Below are 24,712 nucleotides of genomic sequence, written 5' to 3' on the forward strand. Positions count from 1 at the left end.
TCGTACACGTGTTTGAATCAGTGAGCAGAGCGAGGGTGTGCATACGACTGTGTATGTATGCATGTCCCAGTAGTACCGTGGATTCCCGGTGGATGCGTCGGTTGGGCTTGCCCAGAGCCTCGATGATCTCCAGGGCGTACAGCAGCTTGTGGGGGCTCTTGATCCTCAGCAGGTCCTTCCAGCACAGACCCTCGCCTCCCTACGGACAGACAGAGAACACACACATGAGACAGGACACATATCTTTACGCTGTCATTCATGTCCATGTGTTTGATTGGTGTGCAAAGTGGGTCAGAACAAGCACGCCTCATTGAACAACTCAACTAATCGGCAGGCCATTGATATGTTGAATGAGGTGTGTACGTGATGGGCTGGAACAAAAATGTACACTCCTGGGGCCCTGGGAATGTTTAAGAAATACTAGTAGAAACGAATGAGCAGGATGCAAAAGGATAAGCAGGCCCGGTGGCTGGTGCACAACAGTATTGGGGAAGTGTGTCAGTGGTAGTGTGTAGGGGAGTGCGACAGTGTGTAGGGGAGTGCGACAGTGTGTAGGGGAGTGCGACAGTGTGTAGGGGAGTGCGACAGTGTGTAGGGGAGTGCGTGTGAGAATAGGTGACATACCGTGTCATCGGCGATGTTCTGGAAGGCCAGCAGCATGTTGGGGCAGGTGGGCAGCAGCATGAGCAGCTCCCAGACGCGCCTCGACAGGTTCTCAGCATGGAGGTGCAGCTCCTCACATCTTAGGTTCTGGAGAGTACAATAAAAGACTGTATTTAGAGATCTGAACAGAAATGCGTTATTTTCTGCTGTCAGTGACAGAACCCACACACAGCGGCCCTGGAGCAGTCCTATAAACAGTGGTGTAAAGTACTTCAGAAAAAATACTTTAAAGTACTACTTAAGTCGTTTTTTGGGGTATCTGTACCTCTATTTTTTTGGGACAACTTTTAATTTACTACATTCCTAAAGAAAATAATGTACTTTTACTCATTTTCCCCTGACACCCAAAAGTACTTGTTACATTTTGAATGCTTAGCAAAACAGGAAAATGGTCCAATTCACTCACCTATCAAGACAACAATGACATATTTACCTGGTTTATTTGAAATTAATGGTTAACAATTAATATTTGACTAATAAGACATTTCTGTCCTGTTAGTGTCTGTGTTTATGGGCTCCACTCTATTTCCCTGCAGATAATCTGGGCGTATGGTCACTGGAGATGGCTTGAGCTGACAAATGAGTTAAGACTACATTACAGAGACAAGAATGTGTTTTGCTAGAAATAGCTTAGGAGTAGAACAATCCCTCATTGTCTCAAAATCATTCTTGTATCTGGGAAACTAAGCCAGAGTGGGGTTAAGACAACAGCCCACGTGTGGATAACGACAGGATGTGGGGGGGGGGGGTCGACCAGCCTCATTATTGCTATAATTAAATAAAGATGATTGTTTGAAGAAATGACCAAGTCTCTCTCAGTACTCAACTTCCACGACACATCCCTTCTGCATCTGATCTGGCGGACTCACTAAACCCAAACGCATCGTTTGTAGATGATGTCTGAGTGTTGGAGCGTGCCCCTGGCTATCCATACATTTAAAAAATAATAATAATTTAAAAAAGGGTCCGCCTGCTTTGCTTAATAGCAATTTGAAATGATTTATACTTTTACTTTTGATACTTAAGTATATTTAGAACAAAATTATTTGGGACTTTTACTTATGTAGTATATTACTGGGTGACTTTTACTTGAGTAACTTTCCATTGGGGTATTTATATTTTTACTCAAGTATGACAATTGGGTACTTTTCCACCACTGCCTATAAAACACATCCGAAGGCAGGCACACACTCATAGTCAATAGCTCATTTTGACTCAAGTAATTGCTTAACGTTCTGGTCAGATCAGGTGAGTGTTAGATGTGAGGAAGTGAAGAGGGGGAATAGAGAGGGGGAGAGGGATAAATGCATTCAAAAGAGAGAGTGAGAGAGATACAAACAAACAGCACACTGGATAACCCCTCTGAGTCCCTGTGAAGGGAGAGACTATAAAAAGCGCTGACCGCTGGATGACTTAGCTTTTCAAAACGAGACGGCTCCCGCCGCTGTGACTAAAATACACACGTTGACAGATGAGCGCCTTACATCCTATGCACAACACCTTCCAGGGATGAGTCCCAAATGGCACCCATTCCCTACATAGTGCACTACTTTTGCATCTATTCTATATATGGTGCACTACTAATCAACCAGAACATATAAACCCTGGTCAAAAATAGTGCACTATAAAGGGAATATGGATGGCATTTGGGACACAGCCCTGCAGTACGTTTTACTGGACTATCAAACGACTGCCAGAAGACAATTGGACAGTCGTGATGCATTATGCATGATGCACCTGGAAGGAAGAACCTAATTTATATTCTGGAAGGGATATTTGTTCAAAGTCTATTTGACATTTAATCGGATGGAGAGTGTTTCGAGTCTGGTTTCTATGTAGCCGTTTCCAAGCTGCTTTTTCAAAAGCTGTTGCTTTCTGATTTCCTTAGCTAGATTATTCAGGGCGTCTAATAGACTAAACATTTTACAATTATACAATGAAATCCATCCCCAAACATACACACACACATTGATGGAGATGCGAAAGGGATTCACCCACTCTTCCCCCAACATACAACCCCCACACACCGATCTGCCAACCCCACTTTGTTCCCCCCCGCACACACCATGGGACTGTCCAGGGCCCCCTCTCCCAGAGCTCTGGGGAGCTTAAAGCAGGCTGGCATCTCACACACCCTCAACATCCCCTCACACACAGCCCTAACCCATGCCCTCACACACACACACACACACACACACACACACACACACACACACACACACACACACACACACACTCTCCATGACCCACCTCGGGGCTGTCTCCCAGGGCACTGGGGGGTTTGAAGCAAGCCAGCATCTCCAGCAGGTCGAACAGGGTGGTGAGGTGGGGCTCCTGGAGCAGCAGTAGCATGGGGATGTGCTCCTTCTGGGGCGGGGGGAGACACGAGGCCGGGAGCTGCACCCCCTCGCCCTTACGCTCCCGCCGTGGGGCGCCCAGCGAGACAAACACCATCTGTAAATAAGGGGAGGGAGAGGCATGAGTACAATAGATAGGGGGCCAATCACAGGTTATAGGCACTGCGGCTTTTAAAGGCAATGGGCCCACTTCGGCAGAGAACTCCTTCGCGTAAACGCTGCATATGTCGGCTCAATCCGAAATGGCCTTTAAAAGCCGTAAATGCATAATAACCCGCGATGGGATTGAATCCCGGCTCGAGCGTGTGAATGTGTACACCTAAGTGCAGACTGCCAAGTGTGTGCAAGTAGTTACCTGCATGTCTTTGAAGCCCAGCTCATGCAGGGTCTTCTCATCGTAGTCCGTGGTGAGCTCATGGCCAGAGGAGATCATTCTGACCGGACCCATCAAACCACCTGAAGGAAACACACGCGCGTTAGAAACAGACTGTCCAAACACCCAACACGAAAAGCAGATTCTGATCCATTAACTTGGTCCTTTCCCTTAGTGAATAACCATGACTCAAATCTGAAAGGACTGCATAGAAACGGTGTAAATCTTCGTTCTGAGTGGAGTACTTCAATAAACCACCAAAGGAAGCGTGCATTTCTAATGAGGCGGTAAGGAAACCATTCACTGCATAAGAAGTGCCCTTTGGGACAAAGATCTAATTGAATTAAATTCAATTCAAGACTACTGAGACTGGCCCTAAAATACTGCTACAAAATACACTGTGCGATCAGTGATTACTTCAAAACGGAAGGATGCAACAGCCTTCGGGAGAATCTCAATCGCATTTCCTTCATTCCATCCAATCGCATACTCCTCCCATCCTTCTCATCCAATTGGTTTTCAGAAGGCGAGGAGAGGATGCGAGGAATCAAGGAAAAGCAACCGAGACTCTCCATTAGTATTGGCGCTACACTGGATCAGGGGTCAAAGGTGAGAGACCTGGGAAGTCCCCCTGGCGGCTGCTCTGTCCAAACTCCTGCAGCTGGGCCTGCTGGTTCATCTGCTCCTTCTGCAGGTTCTCATACCAGTGGGTCACCTCAGCCCGCAGGTCTGCCACCTGGTCACTGGGGTACATCTCGATGGTCATCTGGTACCACACACACAAACACACACACACAGAGAGAGACAAAGGCAAGTGGCCAAACAGACACACAGGCGCACAAACAGGCACACACACACACACAGAAAAAAAGTGTGTTAGAAAAACATACTTACAAACATCTAGAATGAGAACACAGCATTCACAGTAGTATCAAAACAGACATATTTCTATTCCATAAAAGTATGAAATTAGCTTGCATCAATCGTTTCCATTCATTTTGACATCGTGGCCTGTAGATTTTTCCTAACACCACAGAACACAACAGCAACAAAAGCATTTGAGTGTGCCAATCTACCAAGGGTTAATAATTAAGTACCAAGATGCTGGGTACTTTCTTGGGTACCTTGTCGGGCAGGCCGGCGGGCTGGCACACGATCCTCAGTGGCAGAGACTGCTTGTCGCTCAGCGCCTTCAGATGGCTGCTGATGCCCGTGCCCTCGATCTGCCACTGACGCAGGTGGTACGCAAACCTGGAGAGGGGGCAGGAGACAAAGAGAGTGTTGGGGGGTAGGGAGAAAGTGAGAGAGCGCCATAAAGACACACGGTTCTTAGCGCTGGTTGAAATTAGCTCGAGAGTTGAGGGGGCTCTCCAGGTCCAGGGATGATCTCTACTAGGTGAGTCTGTAATAGTAGTTGAGGATAGGCAGTGTTCTGGTTAACTTTAGAGGTGCGGGGCTTAATGTACACAGGTTGAGCGGATGGAGACAAGGAGCGGGTGTGTTTCTCTGTGTGTGAGTTTCTGTGCGTGTGTGTACTCCCTACCTGCGTCGGAAGGCCTCCAGGTGGGTCTTGAGCATGAGCAGGCCCCTCTCGATGACGGTGAGGCTGGAGTGGGCGTCCTTCTCCAGGTTGGCCGAGGTCATCATCAGGCTCTCCATGCACTTACTGATGAACTCCTGCTCCTTCTCCAGGCCTGTCTTACCAGCTGGCGGACGGAGACGGACACGCAAACAGAAAGGCAGGCACACACACACAGAATCGATATCGGTCAAACTCGTAAATCAGTAGGTCATCATGGGCATGTTGAAATAAGCCTCAACACAAACATCTAAAACCGCTCGTTCAATATAATGACTATAAACTAGGATGTTTTGGATCCAACCCCTGGATCTAGATGTACTGCTGTGGACAGAGTTTCACTTAAGTTTTTCGCAATATAAAACAAGGATGAAATGGTAGAGAAATACTACTACTAGTCTTCAACCATGTACCAGCTACCAAAGGAGGTCCACTGACCGTTGATGTAGTAGGAGTTGATGTACTGGATGGCAGCGCGGCTGATGTCTGCGGACTGGGCCCTGAGGGCGATGCCCCACAGCTGGTCCATGCCACACAGCTACAGAGAGAGAGAGAGAGAGAGAGGGGTTTATTTTGTTGTGTCGCAAATCACACTTCATTAGAGGTCGACCTATTAAATCGGCATGGCCGATTAGCTGCTGGCAAACGCAGTAGAGAGTCTACGGATGAGATGCAAAAAAGTACAGTCGAGTGCTCAAAACAAACCCACCAGCTCAGATGTTGCAAGAGGCTTTTGCCCGCGGCACTCCATATGGCAAAGAATCAAGAAGATGGAAGGAGATTACAGATGTAAATTGTAACGGCAGCTGTTAAGACATGGCCCCAATTTACACAGTCGAGAAACGGGGGTTTTGTGAGTTGGTGCTAAAACTAAACCCAAGGTACCAAATGCAAATTGATGACACGTATTAATGCCAAAATAACATGCAAAACAGGCAAGCAACTAAAAATATAATATATTTTAGGCCTACAGTTGAAGTCGGAAGTTTACATACACCTTTTTCACAATTCCTGACATTTAATCCTAGGAAACATTCCCTGTCTTAGGTCAGTTAGGATCAGCACTTCAATTTAAGAATGTGAATTGTCAGAATAATAGTAAAGAGAATTATTTATTTCAGCTTTTATTTCTTTCATCACATTCCCAGTGGGTCAGAAGTTTACAAACACTCAGTAAATATTTTGTAGCATTGCCTTTGGGTCAAACGTTTTGGGTAGCCTTCCCACAATAAGTTAGGTGAATTTTGGCCCATTCCTCCTGACAGAGCTGGTGTAACTGAGTCAGGTTTGTAGACCACCTTGCTCGCACACACTTTTTCAGTTCTGCCCACAAATTTTCTATGGGATTGAGGTCGGGGCTTTGTGATGGCCACTCCAATACCTTGACTTTGTTGTCCTTAAGCCATTTTTCCACAACTTTGGAAGTATGCTTGGGGTCATTGTCCATTTGGAAGACCCATTTACGACCAAGCTTTAACTTCCTGACTGATGTCTTGAGATGTTTCTTCAATATATCCACATCATTTCCATTCCTCATGATGCCATCTATTTTGTGAAGTGCACCAGTCGCTCCGGCAGCAAAGCACCCCCACAACATGATGGCTGCCACCACCGTGCTTCACGGTTGGGATGGTGTTCTTCGGCTTGCAAGCCTCCCCCTTTTTCCGCCAAACACAACAATGGTTATTATGGCCAAACAGTTCTATTTTTGTTTCGTCAGACCAGAGGACATTTCTCCAAAAAGTACAATCTTTGTCCTCATGTGCAGTTGCAAACCGTAGTCTGGCTTGATTATGGCAGTTTTGGAGCAGTGGCTTCTTCCTTGTTGAGCGGCCTTTCAGGTTATGTTGATATAGGACTCGTTTCACTGTGGATATAGATACTTTTGTACCCATTTCCTCCAGCATCTTCACAAGGTCCTTTGCTGTTGTTCTGGGATTGATTCTCTAGCGGTCATACCTGAGCGGTATGACGGCTGCATGGTCCCATGGTGTTTATACTTGCGTAGTATTGTTTGTACAGATGAACGTGGTACCTTCAGGCATTTGTAAATTGCTCCCAAGAATGAACCAGACTTGGAGGTCTACAATTGTTTTTCTGAGGTCTTGGCTGATTTCTTTTGATTTTCCCATGATGTCAAGCAAAGAGGCACTGAGTTTGAAGGTAAGCCTTGAAATATATCCACAGGTACACCTCCAATTGACTCAAATGATGTCAATTAGCCTATCAGAAGCTTCTAAAGCCATGACATAATTTTCAGGAATTTTCCAAGCTGTTTAAATGCACAGTCAACTTAGTGTATGTAAACTTCTGACCCACTGGAATTGTGATACAGTGAAATAATCTGTCTGTAAACAATTGTTGGAAAAATTACTTGTGTCATGCACAAAGTAGATGTCCTAACCGACTTGCCAAAACTATAGTTTGTTAACAATAAATTTGTGGAGTGGTTGAAAACTACTTTTAATGACTCCAACCTAAGTGTATGTAAACTTCCGACTTCAACTATAGTTGCAAACAAAATAAATATACAGTTGAAGTGTTTTCTATTTACCTTATTCGATATTATACATGCATATTTTATATTTTGTTACATGCTTAATTAAACATTTGCACAAAGGTTCTAAATAAAAAGAGAACATCAAATATGAGTAAGTTACCTTTTATTTACGGAGTTTAATTCGAAATGTAATAAGAAATAGGCCTTTATTTACATGGTCATTTTATATATACTATTTATTAATTGAATTTACAGAAAAGGTGCTATATCGTGATATGTATCGTTATCGGGATATGAGATTTTGGCCATATCGCCCAGCCCTAGTGACAACATGGTTCAGTGAGAGGTATGACGGGCCTGGAAGTTAGCAAACTCAGACGACAAACTGGGTGTGTTTGTGTGAATAAAAGTGTGTGTGTGTGTGTGTGTGTGTGTGTGTATGAGCAACTGTACTCGGGTGTGTGTGTGTCCCCTATGTGTGTGTGTCTTAGTCTGGTGTGTGTGTGCTTGAATCCTTCTCTGTAATGTGATTTGTGGATTCAAATATTTGAAGTGTGTGTGTACCTCGCAGTTGGAGCCACTGTCGTAGGCGCTGGTAGCTAGACGGGCCAGGTTACAGAGATGCTGGAAGAGGTTGAGGCCCGTCATGCTGATGGTCTCCGGCTTCAGCTGGGGCATCTGAGGAAACACATGAGGTATTAAGGGCAAAAGGTATTACAATGGTAAACTTTTGTGACTTTTAAGGGCAAGGCTTTTCAACGATTTGGGCAATTTTACCAATTTGCATCCCCCGGCTACTCAATCACTTTTCAATTACCTTTCACAATGACTTCCCAACTTTGAGACTTTTTACAAGTTAAGTTGTTTTTCTATATTTATTTGTTTTACAGATTCTAGCTATCAATTTGTGGAGTTTTTTTTAGTTGTTGCTGAGATTCCCTATCTATCAACAGACCATGCTGGAAAGACCCTTGTCATAGACACCCCTCCCCACGAAGACCAGATGGTCCAGTCCGGTCGTACCTTTTCCAGGAAGAGGTGTTTGTAGGTCTCCATGCCCATGGCGTGCTGGTCTTTGCTGCGGACCTGGTTGAGGAACCAGTGGAGCGCGTCGTCGTAACACTCTCCGTCCTCCACCAGGCAGTGCCACAGGATGTCCACCTGCTCTAGACTCAGTCCTGAGGGAGAGGAGGGGCTGCTAGAGTGTGTGTTCATGTACAAATACCCCACTGCTATATACACACACACACACACATTCACTGCTGAGGAGCTTAACTGGTGTCTGACTGTTGGTACACAAACACACTTCAGACTGTAAAGGGGAAGATGAGGGTATCACTCCCACACGGGATCCACAATGGACACACAACCAGATAAACATGTACACCGCATTCACGTAAACACAATACAAATGGTTGCCAGAGAAAATTGGCTGCACTATCACGTTACGTTATTTATTTTGTATCACGGAGAATGGCAGTCTGTACATCCTGGTCGGGAGCCACCGGGGCAGGGAGTCCCCCAGTCTACCTCTAAATCCCAAACATTAGCTCCTCTTCAAACAGAGACAAAAGTCTGCAAACGCACACATGCACATGCACACACACAAACACAGGCATACACAAAAGTCACACACACGGCTATGAACAGAGTGAGTTAGCTAGCTAGGTGGATCCGGTCACCCCTCTCTAGAGACTCCAGAGGACAAAGACGTCTCTGTTGTAGGAGAGAGAGAGAGGCTCATCAAGTTGCACTTCTCTAGGGCCAATTCCACCCCCAGGGTGCAGCCAGCCAGCCAGCCATAGAGGCACAGACGCAGACAATGATAGGGAATGTTTCTGTTGAGTTGTATGTGAAGACTGGGTAATGTAACGGAAAGTTGGAATGAGTTTCTTATTGGACTTCTTATTAGGTTGTTCAGTTTCAGTCTGTTTTGTTCCATTTGGTGCCTAATGAACGCGACCGTGTTGACTTACTGAAGTGGTCTGGGGAGCCAAGTGTGGAGAAGACACAGGTCAGGAACTGCAAGCGTACTTGGACTTCTGCACTGTGGCCATACCTGTGATCGCATAGTAATCAAAGAACATAATTCATAATGAACTATTCCGTTTACTTTTGAATTGCAACAATCACTATAAAAAGACCATTTCAATGCGTTTCACATTTCAAATAAGGAGATCAAAAGTCTAGCTACACCCTCTGTAGTTCTGTCAGGACAAAACATTCGTGTGTCATTTTGTCTCAGCGGTCCCTTAAAAGCAGCCAGCACCTCCCAGCTGGCCACATACACAACCACAGAGTCACTGTCTGCAGCCATTGCACACCAGAACCGCACTGCAGCGAGACTGGGCAGCTTAATAAGCTGTGGTTACATCGGTATACCTACAATACATGCTGTGCTACCAAATATGTTGTCCATATTCCACAGTAATAAAACTGTTACCGTTGTATAGTTACAAGGCAAAGTCAATAATGTCAATGGGGGGGGGGGGGGTACTGTAGTGGAGAGAATGAGTGGGTTACTCACAGGGCAAACTTGTGCCTCTGCTCTCGGACTTCATGGATGTAGTGCAGCAGGTTCTCAAAGAACAGCTTCATCATGTGCAGCTCCTTCTCCGCCCACCTGAAAGACATGACACAGGACATCAAAGGGTGCGTTTGTAAATTCACTACCTCCTCCGATTTCAGAGCACTTTTTTCAGACTGTGCCAGAGCGCAGAATAATTGATGAAATTAAGAATGCGCAACAGCCGTTGAATGTGACCGGTGTCAGTAAACTTCGGCCCCCAAAAAATTATTGAATTGTTGCCAGCAGCACAGCTACAGTTACCAACGCTCTGGAGAACATGACAACAGCCTAACCAGCTCTGCTAGGGTGAGGAAAATGGTCAGAGTGAGGTGTTCTCTCATTTGCGTCTGGAAGTAGCTAGTAAGTTAGCCAACTTTAGCCAGTTAGAACGCTGCTGAGAGCGCTCGGATCAACCCTACTCCTCAGCCAGAGCGTCCAGTGTGCACTCTGAACGCGTCGAGAGTGAAACGCTCTGAATTTACAAAATCGCCCTGACCGCACTCTGGCACTCCAAAGTGAATTTACGAACATACCAAATGTCACAAAAAAAATTGTTTTTGCAATATGTGCAAAGCTGTTGCATTGTCAATGTTATTCTGTGATGCCATGTAATGGACAACATTTGTCTGTTATAATCATGTGGACGGTGCGATGCTTACATGGTGATCCAGTGGGTGTCGTAGCTGGAGCCGAACTGCTGAAAAGTGCCGAAAAGTTTGGGAAGGAGGCGCAGAGAGACGACCACGGATCTGAGAGAGAGAAAAGGATGGCGTCACAAAACAAGTTTCATATAATAGCTAGCCAACGAAGGGATCTTATTACAAAATAATTTGAAGTCAATTAACTTCAGAGCTACGTTGTTCACACAGACATACGCGCTCATATATGCACGCATACACACACACACACACCTGTGGTGGGCTAGGTTCTCCAGGCAGCCCTCGATGAAGCGCATGCGGATCTGGCGGTCGGTGAACCAGCACACCAGAGAGCAAAGCAGCTTCTCCGCCTCGTTGATCAGGCCCTCCGACAGGTGGATCTGATGGAACAGGGAAGAACGGAGAAAGGTCACTCGCATCTTTTTCAGACTTCAGAACATCACAGAGATCCTAAACAGACCGAATACAAACAGTGTAGCTATTCCCTCCGCAAGGCAATCAAACAAGCTAAGCGTCAGTATAGAGACAAAGTAGAGTCGCAATTCAACGGCTCAGACACGAGAGGTATGTGGCAGGGTCGACAGTCAATCACGGACTACAAAAAGAAAACTAGCCCCGTCGCGGACCACGAATTCCTGCTCCCAGACAAATTAAACAACTTCTTTGCTCGCTTTGAGGACAATACAGTGCCAACGACACGGCCCGCTCCCGAAACCTGCGGGCTCTCCTTCACCGCAGCCAACGTGAGTAAAGCATTTAAACGCGTTAACCCTCGCAAGGCTGCCGGCCCAGACGGCATCCCTAGGAGCGTCCTCACAGCATGCGCAGACCAGCAGGCTGGTGTGTTTACGGACATATTCAATCAATCCTTATCCCAGTCTGCTGTTCCCACATGCTTCAAGAGGGCCACCATTGTTCCAGTTCCCAAGAAAGCTAAGGTAACTGAGCTAAACGACTACCGCCCCGTAGCACTCACCTCCGTCACCTCAGGAGGCTGAAGAAATTTGTCTCGTCACCAAAAACACTCAAACTTTTACAGTCGCACAATCAAGAGAATCCTGTCGGGCTGTATCACCGCCTGGTACGGCAACTGCTCCACCCATAACCATAAGGCTCTCCAGAGGGTAGTGAAGTCTGCACAACGCATCACCGGGGGCAAACTACCTGCTCTCCAGGACACCTACACAACCCGATGTCACAGGAAGGCCAAAAAGATCATCAAGGACAACAACCACCCGAGCCACTGCCTGTTCACCCCGCTACCATCCAGAAGGCGAGGTCAGTACAGGTGCATCAAAGCAGGGACCGAGAGACTGAAAAACTGCTTCTGTCTCAAGGCCATCAGACTGTTAAACAGCCATCACTAACATTGAGTGGCTGCTGCCAACATACTGACTCAATCTCTAGCCAATTTAATAATTAAAAATTGGATGTAATAAATGTGGCACTTTAAAAACTATGCCACCTTATATGTTTACATACCCTACACTACTCATTTCATATGTATATACTGTACTCTATACCATCCACTGCATCTTGCCTATGCCGTTCGGCCATCGCTCATCCATATATATTTTTATGTACATATTCTTATTCATTCCTTTACAGTTGTGTGTATAAGGTAGTTGTTGTGAAATTGTTAGATTACTTGTTAGATATTACTGCATGGTCGGAACTAGAAGCACAAGCATTTCACTACACTCGCATTAACATCTGCTAACCATGTGTATGTGACAAATAAAATTTGAACTAATGGCGATTACTAACTTTAATAATAAATTAGCTGTTCCTTGAAACCTGAAGGAAGAAGTGATGCACTTTCCTAATACGTTGAGTATTTAGTAGCTGACAAAGCTTGTTTCAAACACAGTAAACAGGTTTCCATCCAACCATTTTTAAGCTCATAAAGTACCCGTTGGATATAAAAAATTAAAAAAAACTCATGACAGGCTTGATGCAAACTGTTAAATTGTCGGTAAATTCCCTAAATGTCAACAAAAACTAAATACGCTAGACAAGGGTAGATACTTTTTTTAGTCGCTGATTAGAATATGCAACAAATTGCAGTGCATATTGCACAATTTTTGATAGAATAACCATGATGTTGAGATATATTGGCAGTCATGCGATGCTGTGTGTGGTCTTGTCATGCAGTTTATTAAGCTCCAGATGAAATAATTTATGATGAACTTCACAGAGTGGTGAAAGTTCACTGTAATGAGCTTGATGCTCCTTCCCAATAAATATCAGGGGTCTTCATTTGTATGCTGGTGACATGATGATCGGTGACTGGCTGCCAATAAACAAATTAAAATTCTCGCATTGTATCCATGTTGGCTATAGCCCACGTGCTAAGACCAGAGTGGGCACATTTGCTAGTTATCATAGACCTTACGTGCCAAAACCATCAACAGAGTTAATTAAGGATCGGACCCTTCCCCCCCCCCCCCCTCGCCTAAAATTACATACCCAAATCTAACTGCCTGTAGCTCAGGACTTGAAGCAAGGATATGCATATTCTTGGTACCATTTGAAAGGAAACACTTTGAAGTTTGTGGAAATGTGAAATTAATGTAGGAGAATATAACACATTAGATCTGGTAAAAGATAATACAAACCACAAAATATGCATATTTTTGGGGGGATCCATCATCTTTGAAATGCAAGATAAAGGCCATAATATACTAATCACAGTTTAGGCGCAATTTAGATGTGTGTATGCAAAGTTTCAGATTAATCCAGTAAAGCATTGCAATACAGCAACATTTTTGTATAATGTCTGCCCAAATGTTCCCAAATGTACATTTTCAAGTACATAACAATAGAAAACATACAAAAATGATTTGGGAACACAAAATGTAAGTTTACACACTCCCAGGAATGTCATACATGATGGATCATTAGCTTATACACATCTAGATGACGGGGTGGGGTGGGTGTGGAGCCAGAGACAGCAGGGGTTCAAATTGTAGAACCCAGTTCCTACATTTGAATATAAAGATAGTTTGTTTGATAAAATCCACGCTACATTTTAACTCGGACCCTCAGGATGACAAATCAGAGCAAGATTACTGAATGTAAGTACATTATTTACCTTCAGAGGTGAATGTATCAAACCAGTTGCTGTGATAAGTGTTTTGTTGTTGTGCACTCTCCTCTAACAATATCATGGTATAAATTGGACAGTGCAGTTCGATTAAACAAGAATTTAAGCTTTCTGCCCATATAAGACATGTCTATGCCCTGGAAGGTTCTGTTGCTTACGTCATTCTAGTCACATTAAAGCAAGTTAGCATCAACCGTCCCGGTATAGGGACACCGATCCCACAGAGGTTAAAAATAGGATGGAAAAGCATAAACTGTTTTTTGTATTCAGTGAACGAACATTTAGACAACAAAATGTGTCGCTTGTTTAATGGGAACTCAAAACTCCGTGTCTATGCCGCTCGGCTTCAAGGCTGTCTGACTACTAGCATGCTACATGCTATCACTCAGCAAAAAGGTCGCTTTCTTAGAACACGGTGTAATCCAGTGTCATGGTTCATACCGCGTCCTCATCCTGCACCAGGTCCCAGAGCAGCGTGTTGCCCTTCTTGCACACGTTGTCCAGGTTAATGTCAGTCACGGCGTGGCCAGAGTACTGGTGCTTGTGGACCTGCGGCCCTGCAGAGGAATAAAACATAGCCGCTGGTGAAAAAGAGAGCCATAACAAAAAAAGGTTCAGTACAGATTTACTGAACTGCTAAAATGTCATGCTAAAACGTTGCAAGGATAACAACTGAAATCGAGTGACACTAAGAATGGCAATAAGAACGCAGCCATATGGAACATCGTACTGTCACGTTTACAGGTAGAAGTTGTTTTATTTTGTCCTTTAGCAGACGCTATTATCCAGCGCGATTTACAGTAGTGAGTGCATACATTTTCATACTGGTCCACCGCGGGAATCGAACCCACAACCCTGGCGTTGCAAGCACCATGCTCTACCAACTGAGCTACACGGGATTAACTGATGGTGAAAGATTTGACTGGATTGACCCATCCAGATGATTAGTAGAACCAGAACTACATGATTCTTGCTGCTGTAAACGGAGGCGTTATCGGTGTGCAATGAGTGGGTAAACCGTTCCGTGAGTGAGGTAATTTTCCAACCACGATTTCTGGGAAACTTGGGAATTTTGGGTAAATTTAAGTAAATTCACAACCTTAGGTGCACCGTGCAGTGCAGCCTACCTTGCACCATGTGCTCGTGGTAGATAGAGGCCAGGTTGGGCAGGTGCTGCTGCAAGTGGGAGCTGAGCTCAGCGTGCGAGTTGATCTGCACCAGCTCCTCCTCACAGCCAGACTCCTCACCGTCAAAGTCGGCCATGTTCTTCTCCGACTTGGCGCTGATCTGGGAGCTGCTGCAGGACACGTCGTCTGCGCTCAGCATGTCGTCCACCATGTGCCTGGTGGATGATTCAACGTTAGAAGGGCGATGCAGGTTTTCGTCACTTAAATAAGCACAAGATTCATGTCGCAAGGAACAGTGTTACATTTACACTGAGTGAACCAAACAGTTCTCTTTCCATGACAGACTGACCAGGTGAATCCAGGTGAAAACTATGATCAATTACTGATGTCACTTGTTAAATCCACTTCAAATCAGTGTAAATGAAAGGGAGGAGACGTGTTAAAGAAGGATTTTGAAGCCTAGAGACAATTGAGACATGGTTAGACAAAACATTTAAGTGCCTTTGAATGGGGTATGGTAGGTGCTAGGCGCACCATGATGAGTGGGTCAAGAACTGCAACGCTGCTGGGTTTTTCACGCTCAACAGTTGCCCATGTGCATCAATGGTCCACCACCCAAAGGACATCCAGTCAACTTGAAACAACTGTGGGAAGCATTGGAGTCAACATGGGCCAGCATCCCCGTGGAACGCTTTCGACACCTTGTAGAGTCCATGCCCCGACGAATTGAGGCTGTTCTGAGGGCAAAAGGGAGTGAAACTCAATATTAGGAAAGTGTTCCTATTGTTTTCTACACTCAGTGTATGTCTAGTTTCTCATGACAAATGTAGGAAAAATATTGACTGGACACTTCTACACATCTATGCAACTATAGCCATCTCAACCGTCTAAGGATGGTGCCACGACGCCGACATAATTGCTCGTAGATGGTCCTGATTCAACCTGTACAATCGGCCACGGACAGTTTGTCTTAGTTGGGCTCTGAAGTTGGATAGAAGCCTTAAAAAGAACCTCATCTCCCTAGGCAAATTTGCCAAACATAGAACACTGTGAAAGAGGAGATACAGAGAAGACACAGATTAGAGTAAAGAAAGCAAAGAGATGGTAACAGTCTTACCCTTCATGGTGGTGGTGGTGATGGTGGTGGTGGGGCCCGATGAAGTGTCGGCAGTTGAACAGCTCGTTGCCCATGGCGTCCCCCAGGAAGTCCCCGGGGCAGGGCAGGCAGGTCTGCTCCTGGGGTCCAGGAGCCATTTGGGATGAGGGGCCTCCCATCTCTGAATGTTGTTGTTCGGGCCCCTCAGGCCGGGCCGAGCAGGCGTCCAGCATCCTCATGTGGCCCTCCATCGACGCCGTAGCCGTTACCATGCCGACGGCTGCCTCGGGGTTAAAGGGCAAACCTTTGGGTTTTGGTCCGTCTCCTGCCCCTCCTCTTTCGGCTCTGTCGCCCTGCTCCTCCATCAGCGCCTCGCCTGCTTTCCGCTTCCTGACCTCCGGCTGGTCCCGGGGTTCCTTCTGCGGGCTGCCCTCGGCCGCTACACCCCGGTTGTTCCCCTCTTCGTCCTCTTCATCGTCATCATCTTCGTCGTCATCTTCGTCATCTTCCTCCTCATCCTCTTCCTCCTTGAGGATCTCGCTGTCGGCCATGTCGTCAGAGTGCAGCTCGCTGCCGGGGCTTCCCGCCGACTGGCTGGCACGGCTGGAGCCCGCCTCGTTGCTGGAGCCCTCGCTGTGGCCACTGCTGCTGCCCGGCCCGCTGCTGCCCTCCTCCATGCTGTTGGCCGTCTCGTCCGAGCTGCCCTGCATCGACTCCTGGACGGGGAGGAGAGAGGAGACCGAATCAGTTCCAGGTAAACCAGCCATACAGCAGAACCACAATACTTTATTTTATTTTTTTTACATGAAACCAGAAAAATGCTAATATCGGGGATAATGACTTGGATTTGCTGTTTGATAAAAATGCTAAAAAGTTAAGTTGGAGACAGTGGCTAGGCAAACAAAAAAAACAAGGCATGGATTGCTGAACAGTGCTGGAAATTAACAGTTCGCTACTAACAGCAATTCCTATTAAATGTATTGAGAAAGTGCATCACTTGTTTCTCCAGCTAGAGAGTGCGAAAAGGGTACTAGAGTGCTGGTAACCTCTGTGTCAGAGAGTCTCTGCTGGCCCCGCTTGCTGCTGCCCATCATCTGCTCGTCCATCTCCATGTCGCTACCGCCGCTGTGGTGCGTGTCGCTGTTGTCACTGCTGTCCGGGCTGGCCGCTGGGGAGCCTGGGTAGAGACGAGAAGCAGAGGCTTAAAGCATCAGATACCGCATCTCACAAAACACTTCAGAATTCATAACGTAGTCTATATACCAGCAGAGATGTTTAAGAGCCTATGTATCTAAGCAAGTGGTAAACCCTGGTTATTAGGTTTTAAAGGGTGTTCAAGCCTTTTGTTCCATCCCAGCACTAAAACACCTGATTCAACACCTTCATCACCTTGATTAGTGCTGGACTGGACCAAAAACCAGCATACCACTGCAACTCCACAGCACCGGGGTTGTCTACCACAAAGATAAAGAACATATATCCCCTTGAAATACACACAGACAAACACAACAATCGTACCTTTCTTGTTGCCCATGGGGACGTTGGTGTTGAGCAGCGAGGCGAAGGAGCTCTGCTTGGAGAGCTGGGCCTTAGCGGACAGGGCGTTGTTCCACAGAGCCTTGATCAGCATGGAGGCCAGGTACAGGGTCTGAGGAGGGAGGGTGGGTGGGCAGCATAGAATTACATACAGAATCACAATTATAGGATATTTATGGTGGGCAGGTGACCAAGACAAAGAGCAGCTCTGTTAGTTAAGGCTGGGTGTATGTGACTATAAAGCGCCCTAAAGTAATCTGGTGATATCTAGATTAAATCACACTGAACATTTGATTGTCCACTCCTTGCCATGGCCTAAAGTAACTCTAATCTGAGGTAATAACAGGCCCAGGACGATACCAGTCTCGTAATATTTTTTTCCATGGCAAAAATGCAAAACACAAAGCAGACCAAACTCTTTGGTCCTTTAAAAATCTGCTTTATGTAAAATACGGTGTGCTATAGCTTGGAAAATCAATCACTCAGACTCCAGATGACACTCGGTTTCTAAAGAAGTTATATTACCTTCGTGTTGTGTTTCCTTGCCACAATACCTAAGAGAATCGCGATACTGGCATCGTCCCGGACCTAGGTAATTCGTAGTCCTCATGTTCCATTGGGCGCTCATGATGTGTGGCGTGTGTGGGTACCTGTTCGGTGTGCGCGCTGGGGTGCAGGCCGGACACCAGGTTGAGGACGTGGCGCAGCGGCACCGGGTCCAGGTTCTTGATGAGCGAGGGGAACAGGTCGTGGATGTAACGGCTACAGTGCTTCAGCTACATAATAATAGATAGAGAGACAGGGTCAAGGAGAACATCAGTGAAAAATGACACAAAAGACAACTTTGGATTTCAATTAAATGAAATAATAGCAAAACTATTTGGTAGAATATAGTAAAGAAAAGTGTAACATATGCATACAAATTCAGAGTATGAGCGCTGCTCTAAGACCAGGTCCCTCAACTTGATTGAAGAGGCAAAAGTTATCCTAAAATCAGCATTTCTACTCTGAGAAGCTTTCTATATGCTTTCTGGGCCCTGGTGTTTAGGGCCTAGTTACCTGAGCTGCGGCCCAGATGCAGTCCACATGCTGGGTGCTGAGCCTGCCCTCTGCGGCAAGGAAGTTCAGGATCACTTGGCACTGTTTAATTATCTGGAACGACAACAAAGAGGCACAAAGACAACCTCCTCATAAACAGGGAAGTTCAAACACAGATTACCCATAAAAATGTATTGACTTACTGTAATAACGACTTGGAATGGGAAAACTCACCTCAATATGCAAATTTGGTCCAAATATATGCTCCACCACATTGTTGTTGATTAGCCAGTCAGCTAGTTCCTTTGCTATTGACCTGGGGGGACAGTTTGAGGTTGAGGTACGCAGCTTTAACGGTCCGTGATGCATTGCTAACTCAAATCAATTGACTTGCGTTTCATTGTAAAATCAACTCAATTGACTTACGTTTCGGTGTCGGACACCAGAGACTCATTATTACAGACGTCGTTGAAGGTGTGGAGCTGATTCTGTGGGAGAAAACGAGAATAAACATTTCATGAATTATGTATGCATGCACACACCAGTGTACTTCATCCCATTATCGAGTCATTGACCCTAGAGTAAAAATCTCAGTTACAGTAAACTGAAACTCCTAGTGGAGCTTTAGTAAAGTATACAAGTCAAAGTGTCTCTGTGTCAAAAACAAAACATCTGTCACAATGTGCTTCACAGTAACCCGGGCCGAGACTCCCAAAGAGCAAGCAACAGAACAGTGTGTGAGAGTGGGTGTGCGCGTCTCTGGGTGCACGTGTGAGTCTCACCGTGATTTGGCTGAGGCCGGCCAGCCTCATGGTGAGCGTGGGGGACATGAAGTACTTGAAGGCCAGGTCCAGACTCTCCTTGTCGAAGCACAGTGCGCTGTCCAGCGGCTCCTTCACCGTGCTCCACATCAGGTCGGCCATGTTGCGTGCCGCGCTCTGACGCAGCTCCTGGTCCGACAGCTTGCACAGGTACCTGGGGAGGGACACATGTGGAAATAAGTTATTTGTGAATTGAGATAAAACTTTATTTAAACCAGGAAGTCCCTTTGTTAGGAAATATATTTATTTGTTCTGATTAATTTTAAAGTTAAAGTCCCTTGGTCAGGTTCTCTCAAGTGTGTTTCTGGAGAAGACACGGTAGACAGGTTGGACATAATGACTGGACAAACTAAACAGTAAGGACTAAGTGTGTGGCATCTATCGAGGCTGGCTGAAACACTTTGATAAGCTACTGAGAAAAACCATGACAATAGTTGGCTTCAATGAGAATCTACGGTCTCTGTGATCAATAAGATACAGTATGTATCTTTTTAATAACTTCTGAGAAAACAAACATTCTGCTCAACTCAGGAGGAAGGATTGATACGCTGTAAGGTGGAATGGCACTGGAGCCAAGAAGTCACATTTCATCTTTCTTCTTAGACAAAGGACCAAAATGAGTAAGGAATGTTCCATTTGGACATCAGGACCAGTTAATCCAGCCCACCCAGGTCACATGACAGAGGTGCGGCGAGGCCTGCGAGCTGTCTGGCTGCTCCAAGGTCATGTGAGGAGACGCTGACTGGAGCATTGGCCACTGTTACCATGGCGAGGGAAGCTCTTCCTAGCAACACCAGTTGGTGGCGCGGCAAGAGTGAAGCACACTACACCGACTGAGGGCTCTCAGCTGAAATTGCTTTCCATCCAGAAAAAAATATATACAGTCAAGTATCTGATTGAATTTTAGAAATTCAACTCAAATACAACAAAAATATGCTTCGTAAGAGCATCCACCAAATTCAACCTTGATTTATGCTGATCGACTGCCAATATGCTGGATTACTCTTTTTGCATAACGTCCTCCCTAATACTACATCCAATATTCAGGGGAGAATCTCTATCAAGTGCGTTTGATTGTGTGTTGGAAAGTGGTGGGCGAGTCGAACAACACAGCTCTGTGTATCCGAATACAATATGCATTTCAAACAGCCCCTTGGGCCATTTCTGACGAGAGGAGCTCCGACTGCAACAGCAACTCCCCTCTCTCTGCCCCATTTTCTTATTCTCTTAGAATGACTGCAGAAAAAAAAAGCACTAAACAGCAGTACGGGATGCCATATTGTTGAGAGCTGTATTTGATATGGGGAAAACGTCAGGACTAACAACCATTTTATTCAATAAATGATTGGTGATTCAATCTGTATTGATACATGCCTAATTAGGGATTTCGAGGCACTAGTGAATGAAGACTTAATTATCCTCACTCTGAAGTCAATACAGAGACTTCACCACAGAGTTTCATTGATATGGAGAGTGTGAACTTACCGTATTACATACGTGCGGAACGGTATGATGTGCTGCATGACGGCGGGAATGTGCAACCATATTCGGATCTGTGTGTGGAGAGAAACGGATTTGGAATCAGACTGACATCCCTTGAGATGTGTGAGAAGCAGTGGAAAACCTAAAAACAGATGCCACTTACACAGAGCTGGCTGACAACTGATTATTCACTGCGATTACTGACGGAGAGAGCATTCACAAACGAAACAGCTGTGCTATAACATAGAAACTGCATCAAGAACATCTGCATACATGTGGCTCTGGAGATGGAGCTGAAACAGCATCTGGAGGTAGTGGTAAATGCATCCAGGATTGGGTGGATATATAAACATATATAAATTATGAGCGGTTGGGCTGGGTTGCAATGTTGGGTGGCTGGATCAACTCCTACTCACATTGGAGACGATGGTGATGAAGGCGTGGGCGATGGGGAAGGGCAGGCTCTCTGGCGTGCCTGACTCAAAGCAGTCCTTCATGAGCGACAGACCGTGCTTGCCACAGAACAGGCACACGTAGCGCAGCAAGTGCAAGGGGACCTCCACATCCTGGTCACAGGGAAAAACAAGGTCAACACAACTTTATTGTCCACACGGATATGGAAAATTAACTTTGGCTTCATAACACACATCATAGTGGAAGAGACTAGCATGATTGGTGCAACTCAATGGTTTTATACCCTCGTCTCCTTTTGGTTTATAAGAACTATAGGTGAGGGCAATACGGTGGATGGACGTATACTGGGAATTTGCTTTCACTTCTCTAGTTCTTTCACACCATCTCAGATGTAGGAGAAGAGATGATGGCTTTTTTGCAGACTATTCAGGACAGAGTATGAAGACCAGAGCTGGATTCATAGTGAACTCAGCAAAAAAAGAAACATCCCTTTTTCAGGACCCTGTCTTTCAAAGATAATTTGTAAAAATCCAAATACCTTCACAGATCTTCATTGTAAAGGGTTTAAACACTGTTTCCCATGCTTGTTCAATGAACCATAAACAATTAATGAACATGCACCTGTGGAACGGTCGTTAAGACACTAACAGCTTACAGATGGTAGGCAATTAAGGCCACAGCTATGAAAACTTAGGACACTAAAGAGGCCTTTCTACTGACTCTGAAAAACACAAAAAGAAAGATGCCCAGGGTCCCTGCTCATCTGCTTGAATATGCCTTAGGCATGCTGCAAGGAGGCATGAGGACTGCAGATGTGGCCAGGGCAATAAATTGCAATGTCCGTACTGTGAGACGCCTAAGACAGCGCTACAGGGAGACAGGACGGACAGCTGATCCTCGCAGTGGCAGACCACGTGTAACAACACCAGCATAGGATCGGTACATCCGAACATCACACCTGCGGGACAGGTACAGGATGGCAACAACAACTGCCTGAGTTACACCAGGAACGCACAATCCCTCCATCAGTGCTTAGACTGTCCGCAATAAGCTGAACTGAGGGAATGTAGGCATGTTGTAAGGCAGGTCCTTACCAGACATCACCGGCAACAACGTCGCCTATGGGCACAAACCCACCGTCGCTGGACCAGACAGGACTGGCAAAAAGTGCTCTTCACTGACGAGTCGCAGTTTTGTCTCACCGGGGGTGATGGTCGGATTCACGTTTATTGTTGAAGGAATGAGCGTTACACCGAGGCCTGTACTCTGGAGTGGAATCGGTTTGGAGGTGGAGGGTCCGTCATGGTCTGGGGCGTTGTGTTACAGCATCGTCGGACTGAGCTTGTTGTCATTGCAGGCAATCTCAACGTTGTGCATTACAGGGAAGACAACCACTTCCCTCATGTGGTACCCTTCCTGCAGGCTCATCCTGACATGACCCTCCAGCATGACAATGCCACTAGCCATACTGCTCGTTCTGTGCGTGATTTCCTGCAAGACAGGAATGTCAGTGTTCTGCCATTGCCAGCCCGGATCTCAATCCCATTGAGCACTTCTGGGACCTGTTGGATCGGAGGGTGAGGGCTAGGGCCATTCTGCCCAGAAATGTCCGGGAACTTGCAGGTGCCTTGGTGGAAGAGTTGGGTAACATCTCTCAGCAAGAACTGGCAAATCTAGTGCAGTCCATGAGGAGGAGATGCACTGCAGTACTTAATGCAGCTGGTGGCCACACCAGATACTGACTGTTACTTTTGATTTTGACACCCCCTTTGTTCAGGGACACATTATTACATTTCTGTTAGTCACATGTCTGTGGAAGTTCTTCAGTTTATGTCTCAGTTGCTGAATCTTGTTATGTTCATATAAATATTTACACATGTTAGGTTTGCTGAAAATAAACGCAGTTGACAGTGAGATGACGTTTCTTTTTTTGCTGAATTAATATGAAATCTTTGAGCATTTGCTTTAGCCTGCCTGGTGTGCCAAATGAGTAGGGAGCTTCATCAATAAGAGCATCGATGATGTCATTCCCACAGTGGCCGTACGTACATACTCCAACCAAAAGCCATGGATTACAGGCAACATCCGCACTGAGCTTAAGGGTAGAGCTGCTGCTTTCAAGGAGTGGGACTTACCCGGACGCTTATAAAAAATCTCGCTATGCCCTCCGACGAACCATCAAACAGGCAATGCGTCAATACAGGACTAAGATTGAATCCTACTACACTGGCGCCGACGCTCGTCAGATGTGGCAGGGCTTGCAAACTCTTACGGACTACAAAAGCTGCCCAGTGACACGAGCCTATCAGACCAGGTAAATTACTTCTATGCACGCTTCAAGGCAAGCAACACTGAAGCATGCTTGAGAGCACCAGCTATTCCAAACAAATGTGTGATCACGCTCTGCGTAGCCGATGTGAGTGAGACCTTTAAAGAGATCAACATTCACAAGGCTGCAGAGCCAGACGGATTACCAGGACGTGTACTCAAAGCATGCGCTGACCAACTGGCAAGTGTCTTCAATGACATTTTCAACCTCTCCCTGTCTGAGTCTGTAATATCAACATGTTTCAAGCAGAAAACCATAGTCCCTGTGCCCAAGAACACCAAGGTAACCTGCCTAAATGAATACCAACCTGCATCACTCACGTCTGCAGTGCTTAAAAAGGTGGGTCATGGCTCATATCCAACACCATTATCCCAGAAACACTAGACCCACTTCAAATTGCATACCGCCGCAACAGATCCACAGATTACGCAATCTCTATTGCACTCCCCACTGCCCTTTCACACCTGGACAAAAGGAACACCTACGTGAGAATGCTATTCATTGACAACACCTCAGCGTTCAAATCCATTGTGGCCACAAAGCTCATCACTAAGCTAAGGACCCTGGGACTAAACACCTCCCTCTACAACTGGATCCTGGACTTCCTGACGTGCCACCCCCAGGTGGTAAGGGTAGTTAACAACATATCTGTCACGCTGATCCTCAATACAGGGGCCCCTCAGGGATGCGTGTTCAGTCCCCTCCTGTACTCCCTGTTCACCCATGACTGCATGGTCAAGCATGACTCCAAAACCATCAAGTTTGCCGACAACACAAGTGGTAGGCCTGATCACCAACAAAGATGAGAATCTATAGGGAGGAGGTCAGAGACCTGGCAGTGTGGTGCCAGGATAACAACCTCTCCCTCAATGTGATCAAGATATAGGAGATGATCGTGGACTACAGGAAAAGGGGGGCCAAGCATGCCCCCATTCTCATTGACGGGGCTGCAGTGGAGCAGATTGAGAGCTTCAAGTTCCTTGGTGTCCACATCACCAAAAAACTAACATGGTCCAAACACACCAAGACAGTCATGAAGACGGCATGAAAACACCTATTCCCC

General features: G+C 46.0%; 1 protein-coding gene and 1 non-coding gene across 2 annotated transcripts in view; both read right to left on the bottom strand.

Annotated features, from left to right (window-relative positions):
* usp34 (ubiquitin specific peptidase 34) overlaps positions 1–24,712 on the bottom strand; it is a 63,054-nt gene that overhangs the window by 28,700 nt on the left and 9,642 nt on the right. The window contains exons 5-30 of the mRNA XM_039016551.1: positions 21,323–21,472; positions 20,910–20,977; positions 19,386–19,578; positions 19,030–19,091; positions 18,838–18,919; positions 18,625–18,717; positions 18,216–18,341; positions 17,548–17,677; positions 17,076–17,206; positions 16,051–16,745; positions 14,934–15,148; positions 14,248–14,363; positions 10,953–11,080; positions 10,701–10,790; positions 10,000–10,095; positions 9,449–9,531; positions 8,496–8,650; positions 8,037–8,150; positions 5,411–5,510; positions 4,937–5,099; positions 4,518–4,644; positions 4,012–4,159; positions 3,376–3,476; positions 2,914–3,117; positions 625–750; positions 77–199 (exon numbers count right to left, since the gene is read on the bottom strand). Of these exons, the coding sequence (XP_038872479.1) occupies positions 77–199; positions 625–750; positions 2,914–3,117; positions 3,376–3,476; positions 4,012–4,159; positions 4,518–4,644; positions 4,937–5,099; positions 5,411–5,510; positions 8,037–8,150; positions 8,496–8,650; positions 9,449–9,531; positions 10,000–10,095; positions 10,701–10,790; positions 10,953–11,080; positions 14,248–14,363; positions 14,934–15,148; positions 16,051–16,745; positions 17,076–17,206; positions 17,548–17,677; positions 18,216–18,341; positions 18,625–18,717; positions 18,838–18,919; positions 19,030–19,091; positions 19,386–19,578; positions 20,910–20,977; positions 21,323–21,472 (3,819 nt within the window). The remainder of the gene's footprint in view (positions 1–76; positions 200–624; positions 751–2,913; positions 3,118–3,375; positions 3,477–4,011; positions 4,160–4,517; positions 4,645–4,936; positions 5,100–5,410; positions 5,511–8,036; positions 8,151–8,495; positions 8,651–9,448; positions 9,532–9,999; positions 10,096–10,700; positions 10,791–10,952; positions 11,081–14,247; positions 14,364–14,933; positions 15,149–16,050; positions 16,746–17,075; positions 17,207–17,547; positions 17,678–18,215; positions 18,342–18,624; positions 18,718–18,837; positions 18,920–19,029; positions 19,092–19,385; positions 19,579–20,909; positions 20,978–21,322; positions 21,473–24,712) is intronic.
* Positions 9,707–9,840, bottom strand: LOC120028403. The gene has a single exon (XR_005473445.1). It is a non-coding gene; the product is annotated as a small nucleolar RNA SNORA70 (small nucleolar RNA).

This window comes from Salvelinus namaycush, chromosome 2 (assembly GCF_016432855.1).
Source record: "Salvelinus namaycush isolate Seneca chromosome 2, SaNama_1.0, whole genome shotgun sequence".
NCBI lineage: Eukaryota > Metazoa > Chordata > Actinopteri > Salmoniformes > Salmonidae > Salvelinus > Salvelinus namaycush.